Below are 15,436 nucleotides of genomic sequence, written 5' to 3' on the forward strand. Positions count from 1 at the left end.
TAATATGAAAAATTGTGAGTCATAAATGCAGAATTGTGATTTACATGTGGTTTACAGTTTTCTCTTTGAATTCTGGCTTTATTTTTTTGTTTCTGTCAACTTTTTAACTCACAATTCCGTTTTTTTTTTCACAGTTGTGGGATTATATTTCAAATGAAGACTTTTCTTCTCAGAATTGCGAATTATAAATTTGCGATCGCGAGTTAACATCTCGCAATTCTGCCTTTTTTTTCAGCATTTTCAGTCAGTCTCATTTCCGCTGTAACTTTACTTCTAACTTCAACTGTTTTCGGAGCAGCCTCAACTCTGATTGGTTCTGTTCACTAGCTGGGGTTGGATCTGCGGGTCCCTCTTTTTTGTAGCTGATTGAGCTGAAATGATTAATAACCATCAGACTAAAGCATTTTTATAGAAGGGAGAGAGGAGTTATTTGGAAAGCATTTTTAACTAAATTGCATGTTTTGGAGGTTTTCATTAAACTCTCAGGCATACAAGCTGAATATATCCTACAATGATTCATATAGGGGAATATATAGCATAACTACTGGATTTAGTGGCCCCTTGGGAAATGTCATAAGTGCATATCCTGGAAGAGGTCACCCAGTACTCATCATAATACTGCTCAATATATTTAGTAGTTTACATCTGAGAATGACATGCAGTCTCACATTGCTCCAGGGAATCTGTTCCTGCAGTTAGTGTGCTATTAGGTGCTGAATGAAAAGTGTCAGTCAAATGCGTCGTAACTCGACAGGAAAAGCTGCTCTTTGTGTCCCTTAATTGAAACATTCGGAAGAATAACAACTCTTCAAATTTACCAACATATCCATCCGCAACTCTAGATGAAGTTAATTTCATTTCATCTTAAAAAAACATATACCAATATACTAGACCACATTTTGTCTATAATAAACATGTTTTTAAAAAGCAGGAAAAAAATGTAACAGAAAAGAACTCTGTACCCTATTCATTGTGTTCAGGTCAGTAAGTCTCTTAAAAATCATATAATTTGCCATTTAATGACACAGTTAGTGTTGCTTTTTATATTGTAAAATATGTTTCAAAAGCTTCTCTTTTTTTAATGGAAATATAATGATTATGTTAAAACAGTTAATAGTTAAATAGTTAAAAAATGTCAGTGACAAATAAACAATTTCACGGTTCTTCTTAGGCAGGGCCGTTTCTAGCCAATTTGACGCCCTAGGCGAAATCCCTATTGCCACAATCTGCCACAAATACTGCCTAAACAAAATACTGATTTTGTGCACTTTATTTACTGTACCAATATTTTAAATTGGCCTTTGAACTTAGCTTTATTGCAAAAAGTGTTACCTTGCCAAAGCACTGACAGAGCCCATCGATCTAATGGCGTTGTTGAGCGCTCCAAATGCAAACTTTGCATGCAACAATCAGGCAGCAATTGATAGCACTCTGATCTAGTGGCATACAGGCATCGTCAGATTGACAGTACTCTAGCCCAATAATGTTGGGGGATCCAGTGGGGGCCGCAGTCATATTTCAGGGTGACCGTGCCACTCTTTATCACAACCCTGCTAAAAGTGCCAGTACCTGCGCTCATTGGTGCCCCTTCAGCTGGTGGCTGAGAGAGATAAGAGTTGAATGATTTAATACATCCACCATCTGCTATACTTGACTTCCATGCAGACTGGCACTTTATGCAGTTTGAAGATGTTGCAGATATGAACTTGTGTTTGAACTTGTTGACACTGCAACACCTTCTATAAATGTGTATTGATGAGTGAATCTGCTCTACTCCACCCACTGCACTTCAGTCTCTGCATCTGTCTCACTTCAGATGCAGAAATATGTGTCAGAAGTGCAACCATGGAAACCCATCGCAGAAGCACATCCAGCACATGGGATATTAGATCATTCAGATAATGGAATCTAAAGCCTATTGCTCTTTATCTAACGTATAACGCATTCGTTTTCACTGTTTCATATAGTGTATCAATAACGTACGCTTGACGCATCTCAAACGCACTGATTAAAGTACTATTTGCTTTATTGTAGATTCAGTGTACAGCTGAAATATATGTCATATGTCTGCGAAGGCATATTTCTGTCATCTTACTAGCGGTATGCACGGTAAAATAAAGGCGAACTTGGGGGGCTGTCTTTGCGTGCGGTGCGCCGCCCAACCGGAGATGCACGAGCGGACACTGGCTTATTCGCTCTGGTGCGGACACCGGAGTCGGCGAGGTATGTGTCTAGACACCGGAGTTTCGATTAAATAAAAAAAGATACTTACAGAAACCAAACACCTGAGCGTTTTCTTTTCCCGCCGGCTGCTATTTACCAACGGTCGTTTCTCGCGCCATCAGCTGTTTGAATTGCCGCCTCACGCAGGATTGCAGCGCCCTGCTCTTCGTAAACATTCGTGAATGGAAAGCGATTGCAGAGCAGACATACATCTTGTCAAGCGTTTCTCGAATCCTCTGCGGTTTTGTGATCGATTCGCTGGATCCTCTTGCATCCTTTGAGGGAAGATGGAGACCTTCTTCGCAGAGGTGAGCTCATTTTCTAATGAGGGAACGAACGTGTCATTTCATCTGTTGTGCTTTATGTGCAATGCAAAAACAAGAGATAATGTGCTGTATTTGTGAAATAATTCCTCAATAATCTTATGATGTAAAAACCGGTGGATAATTCTCATTGCCTGTACCCCAGGTTGTTGCATATGTTGCGGTGTCCTCCTATAACACCGCAATTCCGTTTAAATGCAGACGTGCTACTGTTTATCGTTTAAAAGCGCTTCATTAAAAGCAACCAGTGCGTTATTTGTCACGTTGACAGTAGTTTATGGTGATGTCGCGTGCATCGGTGTCTCGCGCTCGCCTGGGCTGTGGCGCGCGTGAGGGGGGAAGGGGCTCGCGCATTGAAGCAGAGGCAGGGTCTCTATCTGAAATTATGTTTCTGCAAGGGTGTCTGCTGTGCAAGGATTTCTAAAGCTTGTTCCATGCATCTGCATTATTCGTTTTGAATTTGATTCAATGTCTCTGATTCCAAAACCAGCGCGTGACTGTGCTGTGAAGGCTGTCCGGACATAATTGAGATGATTTCAGAATTCCATATTCAAAGCATTCACCTTGAGTCTGATAGGAACGTACAGTATATGCAAGGGCTCTTTCCACCCTGAATGCATTGGTGGATTTGTTTACCTGATCTGTATTCTGCAGAACAGGCCCCACAGCAGCTTTTTCATCCATTTGTTTCTGTCTGCATCTCTATGTCTCTATGTCTATCTCTATGTCATTTCTCTATGTCATTTCCTTATCTCTTTCATTTATAGTACAATTAGATGCCCAAATGCTTCTTGATTGGATGATTTGGTCATTGCTCTCCTCTCTGTCTGTTAGATGCACGTATAAACACCTGCATTTTATCTAATACTGAATTACAGCATCCCCATTAAGCCATTTATCTTCTTGAGCACATGCCATGTGTCTCAAATGGTTTTAAACAGTCAGCAATTAATCTGTATCGGTGTGGACAGCACACCAACACCAGGCTTAGTAAGTAAATTACATTAAATGATGATGCAGACACTCTGGATATTGTATTTATCAGATAGAAGAGAAAGAAATGGCAAAAATAGGCTATGTGATGGCCCATAGGAACAGAGCGGGAGAACTTGATCTTTGGATCTTCACTGGCTACTATCTGGAAGGGCCATTAATTTAATTCATGGGGCATTTACAGTGACATCTGTCTCTGTGTAGGTTCTAATTGCTGGTTTTTCCAAGTGGTTCAGATAACAAAGATGCTTGTGATACATCAGCTAGAATGGGTACAGCTAGATGGTTCTTGCCCATGCAAAAATGTCTGCCAAGATGGGAGCTGTAGGTGGCTGGCAGGTGGTTCTAAGGTGTTTTGAGTGGTTTTTAGTGTATTGCTGTGTACTAAGTCAACAGAAACCACTCTGTCTTTTGACATTATATATGAAGTAAATATCAAAGATTTTAATAATAATGCTGGCCTTAGTCAGTGTTAGTGTAGGGTTCAGAGGTCAAACTTTCCCCCAATAGAGTTGTGTAATAAGGCTTACACTTTTAAATGGGGTAATATGTGTTCGATGCAGTGGAGCACATAAGTTCCCAAAATACAGACTTGACCCTCCTACTAATATCCTTGTGTCTGCATGCCTGACATCCTAATGTGTCATCGCCCAACATCGTCTCAGAAGCCCAGGGGTGTTTCTTGAGATCCTGAAAGCTCAGTGACCCTTTAAAGCACAACACACACGCACAAACTGCTCTCGTTTCCATTTTATTCTCCCTCTTTCTTTCTATCTATCTCTCTTTTAGCACCCATTTCTCTGCTGTCTGCTCTGTGGTGACAGTTCAGGTTATCATTTTGGTGACTCAACAGTCCACACCTCCAGTCCCCACAGTAACATTGGAAGGGAGGCATGTTTTACTGGGTCACCCCATGGTCCTAGTGCTGGGTATTTAATTTTTGAATCTCGAGTATGGCTCGGAATTAACTAGATTTTCAAAATCAGAGAAGACTGACATTTCATAGAAAAACAAAATGTTTATGATTTAGACGTGTTAAGAGATGTGTCATTGATTTTTAAAAAATATTACAAAATCCTAGTCTAATTATATTGTGGACCCACTTTCAAGGCAATTTTCTAATGCAGGCCAGTCAGTGCTGACCATTGTAATAGCTCTGTTCAGATGAGAATTGAATGTGAAGGCCTACATCTTTAAAGGAGGTTCTATTTTTATGCACCGGTTTTTAAAATCTCAGTTCGAAAAACATCCTCAAACTCTATCCATTTGAACTCATACAGAAAATTGAATTAATAAAGCATATCTAATTGGAGCACTGTTTTATCCCAAAACTTTTTTTTAAATGGTCCGGAATGTAACAGCCAAATCAACAGCCACTGAATTTCTCTCAATCTGGCATCCTGTGGTCACAATCAGCCAATTTGGCAAACCCAACCTTGACCTTGATGTCACTCGTTCTTGACCGTGATGAAATTTAAACACTATGTGAGAGTAGTGTAAATCCTAAAATGATGAATTTTGCATCAGAGTGTTAGAGAGGATATGCACACGAGATTCAATACTGAAAAGAGTGTCCATTTAAATGCATGTGTGGGTTTGTTTTTTAATGTAAAATGTAAGGATTTGGATGGGTTTTTAATAACTGAAGGAAAACATTTTCTAAATAGCTTTAATTTAGTTTTAAAATTGACATTTTCATTCAATTTTTATTTTGTTTTATTTTTAATATGACTCATTTTTTGTAGATTTACACACTCACACCTTCATTTTTGAGCCAGAGCTGTAGTAAAAATGTAGAAAATAAAAAGAGAGTAATTCAAAATGTGTTCAGTGTTAATTTCACATTTTTTTGTCGGGTCACAGTTTTTCAGGTCAGATTCTGGCTTTAAAGGGGTCATATGATGTTGCTAAAAAAAAACATTATTTTGTGTATTTGGTGTAATGCAATGTGTTTATGCGGTTTAAGGTTAAAAAAACATTATTTTCCACATAATGTACATTATTGTTTCTCCTCTATGCCCCACCTTTCTGAAACGCGTCGATTTTTACGAAGCGCATAGGTCTGAAAAGCGAGGTGTGCTGTGATTGGCCAGCTATCCAGTGCGTTGTGATTGACCGAATACCTCAAGCATGTGACGGAAATATTACGCCCCTTACCATATTGTGATGCCGTGTCCCGGCGCGACGAGACAAAACCAATAAAACCCATTATAAACAAGGCATTTGTGCATCCAGTGGGGACATAATTACTGATTATAATGACTTATATTGTCTTTTTTCGCGTTGTGTTGCGTATCGTGCTGCGTAAACATAAAACCATGTCTGCATTTGTGATCGGAGAAACGACAAACAACAAGCGCTACGCTACACTGCCCAAAACTCGCATTTGAATCGTCAGTGGCAAATTATTTAAATATGAAAACTTACTTACAGGCTGTGAGTCAGAAGCACCAGACTGTCCTTGCAAAGTTGGAATTGCCCCACTTTATAGAAACAGACACCGGCATTGCAGAAATGCTTGCAGACATAATTGTGCCACTATGGCATGTCCACAATCTGAAGCAATGGTAACTGGAGAGTGCCAACCCAAAATGTCTCTCACCAAACACAGAGATCTATTTATAAACATTGGCTGGGGGGAAAAGTAGAAAAAGGACAGGAAGTCAGAGAAAAGAGTGCTGAAAAGAAAGAAGGAATAAAAGGAGAAATCACATCGACTGTCTCTGAACTTCTGAATGGAATGGATGGTGGCAAGCCATCTACATTTTTATGGCTTTTAACTGTTACTATAGTATAAAAAATATAGGACCTCATGATGTATCGGTACCATATTACCAGCAAATTTTTTATCTGCATGTGCCAGTAGTGCATTTATATTGCATGCTCATCTCTGGCATCGTCCAACACCTAATAATCTAAAGTTCTAAAGTTATTTTGGATTAATAGTAATATGGAATCTTGTGAGGTTCTTGTGAAGTTTTTGGTAGATAAAGTGTGAGGAAGGCTATGAGATTTGCTGACAGGAGCTTCAGCAAGTGCTTCAGCAGCTGTTTCACAGAGCAGAAACTAAAGATCATTTGAAGTCTCGGTTGAGAAATCTGTATCATCCTTTATTACATGCATTCCAGGTCAGAGCAGAATTCACATTAGCATCCTTTCCTCCTCATAGTGACATGAATTGGGTGTCCTCTCCCGCTCTCTGTGGTTCTGTGTAGTGTTGTTTTTGGTGGCCTGTTTTAATTTTAGTTTTAGTCTAGTCTTTGTGTGAAGCTGTCATTTTAGTTTTTATTAGTTTTAGTCACGTTCATACTCTTTTTAGTCTAGTCAAGTTTTAGTCAACTAAAAGTCTGAGCATTTTAGTCTTATTTTAGTCAGAATTATCCATGACTATTTTCGTCTAGTTTTAGTCGACGAAAACTGATGAAATTTTAGTCTAGTTTTAGTTGACGAAAACTGATGACATTTTAGTCAATGAAAATTGTATTTTAGTCTCTTTTTAGAAATGCAATTCTATTTAACCCAGTCAATATAGTATAAGTACCTAGTAGTATAGACGAAACCAAAATGTTCTTTTAGCCAAACCCATTTCAAACAAGGTTATCTTATTATATTATTGTTACCTTATAGACTCAAGAATACATCCATTCCAGACACGGAAGATGCTCTGATTTGAATTTACAACATTTATTTTACCAACCAAACATGTTAGAAGTACACACACATACATTTAAATAAAGACGAACCGGCCTGGCCGGCCATCTGTCCCTTTCTCTGTGTCAGACTTAAAGGGGTCATATGATGCGATTTCAAGTTTTCCTTTCTCTTTGGAGTGTTACAAGCTGGTTGTGCATAGATAAGATCCCTGAAGTTGCAAAGACTAAAGTCTCAAAACCAAAGAGATATTCTTAATCAAATTTAAGACTCTGCCACGCCCCCCTAAAACGGCTCGTTCTAACACGCCCCCACATATCTACCTCACTATGTGGGAATATTTGCATAATGCGCCCAAATGTGCACGCAAAGAAAGAAGGCGTGGTTTCAGTAACCGCAGTTAGTGTTGAAGCAGCATGTCAGGGAGACGCTGTGTGTTTCTAGGCGAAAGCAAAAGCACTTTATTTGGCCTTCCGAAAGTAGATGCATTTAGGAATCTTTAAGATCACTTACAACAGAACAGCAATGCATTTTATGGACGACCGTGTCGTGAACCTAGGAGAGGAGGTAATTCTGACTTTGCTATGACAATCTGGCGCTTCTGAATCAGCTACTGTTTTGTTATTAGTTTAAGTATTTGCTATTGACTGTTCAAATGCAGAGTTTTGTGTGCGTGTGTGTGTGTGTGCATGCGCACGTGTGTGTAAGAGAGAGAGAGAGAGAGAGAGAGAGAGACAGCGTCACATCACAGTAGAGTCAGCTGTCTTAACTGCGGCTTGTGTACTGCATCATCACTGTGTCTGTCACCCAACTCTGTTCCCCCTTCGGGCTTGAACTGATGGTAAAACTAATGACATTATTTACTGCCTTTACATTTCTTTTGAAAGATGAAACTCGCGATTATGGTAAGGGGCGTTACATTTCCGACGAGTGCTTGCTGTGTACGGCAAATCACAATGCACTGGGTCACCTGGCCAATCAGAGCAGACTGCCCTTGTCGGAAGGAGGGACTTTGTTTGAGAGCGTTTGAGAGAGGCGGGGCATAGAGGACCTACAATAATGTACAGTATTTAAAAATGTATGTGTTTTTTGAACATTAAAGCATGTCAACACCTGTTACACCAAATACACAAAATAATAACCTTTAAAAAAGCATCATATGACCCCTTTAACTTTGTTTGGCTTTCGTCTTCTAAAGGCTAAGCAGTTAATAATAAAATAAGAACAAATAAAGAAATTACTAATGATAGCACAAATAAAAAAATCACGATAGGCCTACAAATGAAATAAATTGCTTTTTAGTTTTTCGGGTAGGTCTAACACACAGTAGGGCTATTAAGAGATTTTTATTTTTTTTTATACCAATTATCCAAATAATGTTTAATCCTCGAAAGCTATTATTATCAGAGGACTCATGAGCATAGCGGTTAGCAGATCAATGAATGAGAGGGCAGTGTTACCAGAGTTGCCCATTTACCACACCTTGTTACAGCACAGTAGGGTTATTGCAAACAGAAACAATACTGTACTACATAGATTTCCTGTCAGCTTGATTTTTGAGTGGATTTTGCTGTTCCGTTGAGCATGAACGGTATATGAGTGGAGCACTCACATGGGCCGTGAGCGACTGAGCGGAGCACACACATGCATAGAGCGGGATAATACGCAGAGCGTCACACCACGTGAAAGTGAATCCTGAGCGGTGAACTAATTTTCGGCAGCCGGAATTTCAGTGCATCTCTAATTATTGGCGACATTAGAAATGGATATTATATAATAGCTGCTTTTTTGAACATTTTAGCAATTTAAAAATATAAAAAAATGATTTTTTACACGGCACCCCTGCTCTCGACAGACGGCACCCCGGTTGGGAAACACTGTTCTAAATAATGCCGCGAGTGGGGCTTGAGGAAGTGACGTCGCCTGCGTCTGCGCAGTGCGACCTGATGCAACCCCTGAAGCGAGACACAGGAAACAGAAATACTGCAAAATAATAATTACGCGACTAAACGAGACGAAATAACATTATAACATTTCGTTTTGTCTCGTTTTGGTCAACGAAAATGAAGAGACATTTGAGCATAGTTTTTATTTTGTAAACCACATTTAGTCTCGTTTTTATTCGTCAACAATATTGCATTATACATTTAATTATAGTCATCGTCACATGACCAGCATTTACGTTGCGTCTCGTCTCGTTTTCGTCAGGTGATAAAGGTTCGTTGACAACGATATTTAGCCATAATTTTCGTTGACGAAAGCAACACTAGTTCTGTGTCGCTGCATGGTTCTCAGAAAATCAGCCACTGGAGATGTGTGACCTATATTTCCTCAGCAGCTTCATTTGAAGCGAGTGCCTTGATTCATTCCAGTGTGAATCTCTCTCTTTTCCCTTTCTGTGTATATCATTCTTTCTTCAACATTGCTGTCTCACTGCTGTCTCCCCTGTCTTTTGATTCATCCATTTCCGCAATGCACTAATTTCACAGGTAGTTTGATGTAGGGAACTTTCTTCTTTATATTATATTTTGTTATCACAGACTGTAGGGCTTTGGAAAAGATCGGTACCATCAGTTTTCATTCCCCTTTTCTTCATCATTCTTGCTTGTTTCGATTTGAGTGTTCCATGTTTTCATAGTACTGAAGGAAACTCTTAGAGAAATTCTCTCTGTCTTGTTTGATTTTTTCCCCTGCACTTGTTTGGTTGCTTTTGAATAGCCTAAATGTGTTATGATTGTTGTACTGTGTGCATTACAGCTACACTGTGTACAGTATGTGTGTGTGTTTACCGCCTCTTATACTGGAAGGTTTTCTATCACTATTGATCAGTAAGTGTCAGATTCTCATTTTCAGATTAGAAATTGCATTCCTTATGGATTCTTGTGAGGTTTCAGTTGAAAGTTGACTTCTAACATTAAGGAAAATGGCGGACTGTTGAAGCAGCATTGTTCTACAAAGTGAATTTGAGTGCATTTTTATATTGGTCTAATCTAAAATCATGGTTTCTGGTTTTGTTCAGTTTGGCTAAAAGCAAATAACATATACAAAATTTAAAAAACCTATTTTGTTTAACTATTTAGTATTTTCTCTTGATATCGGATTGCTGTTGTGCAGAACACTGACTAGCTTTACTGACTGCAGAAATGATTGTGAATTTATTAATTTTTTGGTGTTTGGTGAATAATCCTGTCTTTATTTATAGTAAGTAAACTAAATATTGACTAAAATATTTTTAGTTTTATCTTAAGTCAACATTCTACTTTAATATTATAGAAAATATAACTTTTGTTTGATAAAATTAAGTTTAAAAAAATAAAAAAAATCATATTCACCTACATCAAGTAACATTTTTGAGTATAGTTTTTATAATAAAAAGTAATCTTTTTAGTTTGAATGAATGTAAAATTTTACATTCATTAGCTATTTTGATTAATATTAAATAAAAATGTAAGGTTTGAACTAGGGATGTTCATTTCGGTTATTTTTCCTAACCGACAACCAACGCTTATTAACCGTTAACCGACAAAATTATTTTAAATTAGAACTAAATTAAAATACAAAGGATAAGTGTCTGTGACCCGTTAAAATTACTAATATTTGTTTCCCAGGGATTAATTTTACATCCGAAAAATGCAGCAAACAACAGAACATGAGAATTCGCATGCATCACATCACGTACCTGCAGCGCTTCTGCGAGCAGTGAAAAACATAATAAAGCTAGGCTATGTAGGCCTATATATATTAATAATAATAAAATAATTATAATAATAATAATAAATAGGCCTATATGAGAAATATATTTTTACTTAAATAATAAATTAAGAAAACGAAAGAAAAACTGTGCAACAAGTAGCCTAGTATGCAGAGTTTCGGTTCATTTTTGTGCTGTGTGAAAGGAAACCAGACGGCAGAAAGTGGCATCCTATTTTTCTTTAGGCTTATTTTACAAAAGCACAAAGATTTGTTTTTATTGTGAATGTACACAAATAAAAGCCTGAGCAAACCTTTTACAATTCCGATTATCTTTATGATTAAAAGGATAGTTGCTTCCACTGTTAGAAGGAAAAAACTCAAGTGATTGCGCCGCATGCGCGCACACAGTTAAGCTTAGCTACCTTGATAATGCAGCCTGTTCATTATCACAATAAAATACAGTCAGTCAAACATATGGAAAAATACACACTGCTCAGTTTAAATATATAGTCAAATCTGTGCCGTTAAGCGTTATCACCGTACCGCCGTGATGTTATGCAAAACATTTTGTTTTACGTGGATATTAGAACGCCAGTGAAGTAGGCTACATAATAAATAATATTTTGGCATTCAAATACATCGCGAATATGGAAACATTTGATTTAGTTGGTTTCAGTTTCGTTTTAGCCTAAATGCATTCGTTTTGGCTTGTCGTTTATAGCTTCTTATATTTTTAATTCTTGTTCTTTTCAAAATACTGTTAATTGAAAGGATTTGTTGTGGAGTGAGGGGAACTAAAATAGCCTAGCTATGTTTACAGTGTTTATTATAATGTTTGTAAACATTTCGCGTTGGCATTAGGCCTATTTCTGAATGAAATAATAAAAGGCGACTTATACGCGACTTGCGTTTTTTGTTTTCTTCTAAAAAATGTAAATGTTTATATATGCGTAGCATATTTTAACCATGCAGCAAACCTGTTTAAATATTTTGATAAATTACTGAAAAAAATAAAAGAAATAAATGACTTTTTAAACCGCTTAACTGATTGTATTAATCGTAAATTCTTACGGTCGGTTAACGGTTAACCGGTTAAAATTAACATCCTTAGTTTGAACCAAACCATTAATATAATTAGAAATAAATAAATGAATAAATAAATAACATTTGGCTGTAACAAATTAATTCAGAGTGTATTTTTTTAAGTGTTTAGTAGCCATGTAATAAGCAGGATAATGTTTCCTGATCCACCCTGTCAGGATTTATTTTGCGATAATGATTGGCTCACTGCATATCCCTCCCCATTGCAGCCATATTTGGTTCCAGTTCACCCGCATAACCGTATTATCATGAGCAGGATATACAGTGACTATGAAGGCTCTCAAAATCAGGATGGAGACAGAGACATAGAGAAAGACTGAGATTTAACTGCATGTGTGTATGCTTGTGTTTTCAGTTAGAGAGACCAGCAGAGAGAAGCACTGAGCAAAGTTCTCTCTCCTGACCCAGATCAGCCGCCTCCGCCTGCATGTGAAGAGCAGATCTGACAGACTGCTCCAGGAAACAGTGCAAATTTCTTTCTACCACAGCTGATGCACGTGTGCCCCTTCCTGTGTCCCCATTCCTCATTTTCCTCTCTCTCTCTCTCTCTGTACATTCATGGCATCATTATATGGTCTATTCATTGTTTCGGTCCCTAGTGTATAATTAGAATGGTCACTTATGAAGTCTCACTTGTCTGGAGTGATAGCTTTTACTTTTATTCAAGTCATTGTCTTTGAGACTATCAGAATATGAACTAAACCCCTTGCGGTGAGGAACCAGGGTGCCTCAATCCCAACATTAATTCTCAGCCTCTGATCATTGCTAGGTTTTTACCTAGGAACATTTTAAACTGGAGGTTACTGAGGATGCAGGGTTACTTCAGTCATGGAAAATAAGGGATACTCTCCGTTTCTTTGGAAGTGTCTGACCGCATGACAATGAATTAAAGGGATAGTTGACCCAAAAATGAAAATTCTGTCATCATTTACTCACATAATTTATTCACATGTAAACGCATACATACAGCACATATAAGCTTCTGTGTTTACAGTATGTTTATGTATCTCTTTAAGATTTTTAGTGTAGTATTTTAGTTTCATATTTTTTCAAGCATTTTTTTATCATGAAGTATTTTTTGTGTTTTTACTGGGAAATTTGATGGATAGACATGAAAACAAATTTTTGTTTTTTAGAATTACTAAGAGGTCACTAAACAAAAAAACATCCACTAGCTATGCAGAGAGATTGGAATGGACTCAAAGTTGATTTTTGTTGGACTAGTGAGGGTACAAAAAATATTTTTGATGCTTTTCCCCCTCATTTTAACCTATTGTTTATGGGTATTGTCAAGGAAAATAATGTATCAGTTTCAAATTGGTCTCACTTGTTGAAATCTGACAGGTTCATGATTTATGCATTTATTCAACAGTTGAAGTATAAGCCTCCTCGGTAGCATTTGAACAGCACACTGTGTGTGTGTGTGTGTGTGTGTGTGTGTGTGAGTGTGTGTGAAGGTTCATTATTTGTGTTGATATACAGCAGTCCTCACCTGAGACTCATTGCCATCTGTTTATACCAAGACCAAACTGGAAAAATGCAAAAACAGGAAAAAATAAATGGGGAGGGTAAAACATGGATGACATTATAAGTGGAAGCATATTAGGGGTAGAGTTTAATTCCGCTTGTTTTACTGAGATACATATAGTCCACCATTTGGAATTTATCTTCTGTGGTTTACATTTTGTTTTGCATATTCACACCTTTGACAAAAGTTAAAAGGCTTTCTCAACTTAAAAACTCTTAATTTGAGAAAACCTGTAAAACTTAAGTGGTTTGTTGCAACCAGTTGCTGGTCCACATTACAGCTTATTCTGCTCAAGACTTAAACAGGAAGAGACAGTCTGACCTGATGTGGCCATGCCGTGTGAGGCTGAGGCTAGTTGGCAGGTACTGACAATACTGACACAGTGATCGTTAAGAGGTATTTCAATATCATAATATCATATGGATAATATTGTAACTATTTATAGTTAGTTTTGTAATACAGTGTATAGATACACTACTAGATAGTTTGGGTTTGGGGTCAGTAAGAAAGTGACAGTAAAGATATTTCTAATATTATACATTTATAATATTTCTGTTATAAATACGCGCTGTTATTTTTAAAATTTCTATTCATCAAGGAATTCAGAAAAAAAACGTTACACTTTTTCCAGCATTGATAATAATGCCTATAATAATGTTATAATATAATAATGTTTCTTGAGCAGCAAATCAGCATATTAGAATTATTTTTAAATGATCATGTGACACTGGAATGTTGAAATACCTCTTAACGATCACTGTGTCAGTATTGTCAGCACCTGCCAACTAGCCTCAAGACTGGAGTAATGGCTGCTGAAAATTCAGCTTTGCGTCACAGGAATAAATTTAATTTTTAAAAATGACAGTACACACACACACACACACACACACACAAACATGCTAAAAATACACACCCATGCTGCATTTGACCTTTCCATACAACATGCACTAAAATATTTTTTCATCCTCTGCAAAGGCATTCAAAAATCAGTCCAGATTTGGTCTTTATTCATCTGTGTATTAAATCAGTCCAATTCTCCAATGCAATATTTCAACTTTAATATATAACCTACTGCCCTGTCCACTCCACTATTGCCCTACTCACACCCAACACCTGCTGCCACAACCCTTCCCCTCTGTTACCATGGCAGCCGTGTGCTTGTGCTAAACCATTTGATGGAGAGGTGGCAGCTCGAGCTCTGTGGGATTACTGTAACGCAGCGGGTTATTATAGTGATTATAGTGCCCTTATAACGCTTACAAAGGCCAGGGTCATCTGGCTGAATCTTTATAGGGAAATCTAGTGGGAAATCGCTTTTGTGTTATGTCTGAGAAACTGGACAAATTGCACAAGCCTCCATGTAGCCCTTTGGTAGATTACCAGCTTGTGTTTTCTCTTTCTTGCTGGCTGTATTGGCCTATAATTATCAGAATGCAAACAGCTAGGTCCGCGATGTAATTAACTCCTTTTGTCATTAAAACTGCAGATTTGGCTTTCCTGATTTAGCATCGCTTGTTTCCCCTGTGATGTCACCCTGCTGTGATTAGAACCAAAATAGATGACTTCACAAGTCTAGCATGTTAACCCAGCACTTTTTCGGGTCACTTATTATGAGACACTTACTTCAAACTCATAATGCCCATGTCACATTTTATAGCAAAATCAAAAGAAAAAATTGTTTGCATCAAGACAATTAAGCATATGTGATCCTGGACCACAAAACCAGTCTTAAGTTGCACGGGTATATTTGTAGCAATAGCCAAAAAATACATTGTATGGGTCAAAATTATAGATTTTTCTCTTATGCCAAAAATCATTAGGACATTATTTAAAGATCATGTTCCATTAAGATATTTAGTAAATTTCCTACTATAAATATATCAAAACTAAATTTTTGATTAGTAATATGCATTGCTAAGAACTT

The 15,436-nt window shown here is 37.5% G+C and overlaps 1 protein-coding gene across 1 annotated transcript in view; it reads left to right on the forward strand.

The window, feature by feature from the left end:
- Positions 1-2,215: 2,215 nt before the first annotated feature.
- The window catches only part of LOC107584827 (unconventional myosin-X-like), a 64,987-nt gene continuing 51,766 nt past the window's right edge, over positions 2,216-15,436 (forward strand). The window contains exon 1 of the mRNA XM_016271593.1: positions 2,216-2,531. Within this exon, the coding sequence (XP_016127079.1) occupies positions 2,511-2,531 (21 nt within the window). The 5' untranslated portion in view covers positions 2,216-2,510. The remainder of the gene's footprint in view (positions 2,532-15,436) is intronic.

This window comes from Sinocyclocheilus grahami, unplaced genomic scaffold (assembly GCF_001515645.1).
Source record: "Sinocyclocheilus grahami isolate Dianchi unplaced genomic scaffold, SAMN03320097.WGS_v1.1 scaffold63.1, whole genome shotgun sequence".
NCBI lineage: Eukaryota > Metazoa > Chordata > Actinopteri > Cypriniformes > Cyprinidae > Sinocyclocheilus > Sinocyclocheilus grahami.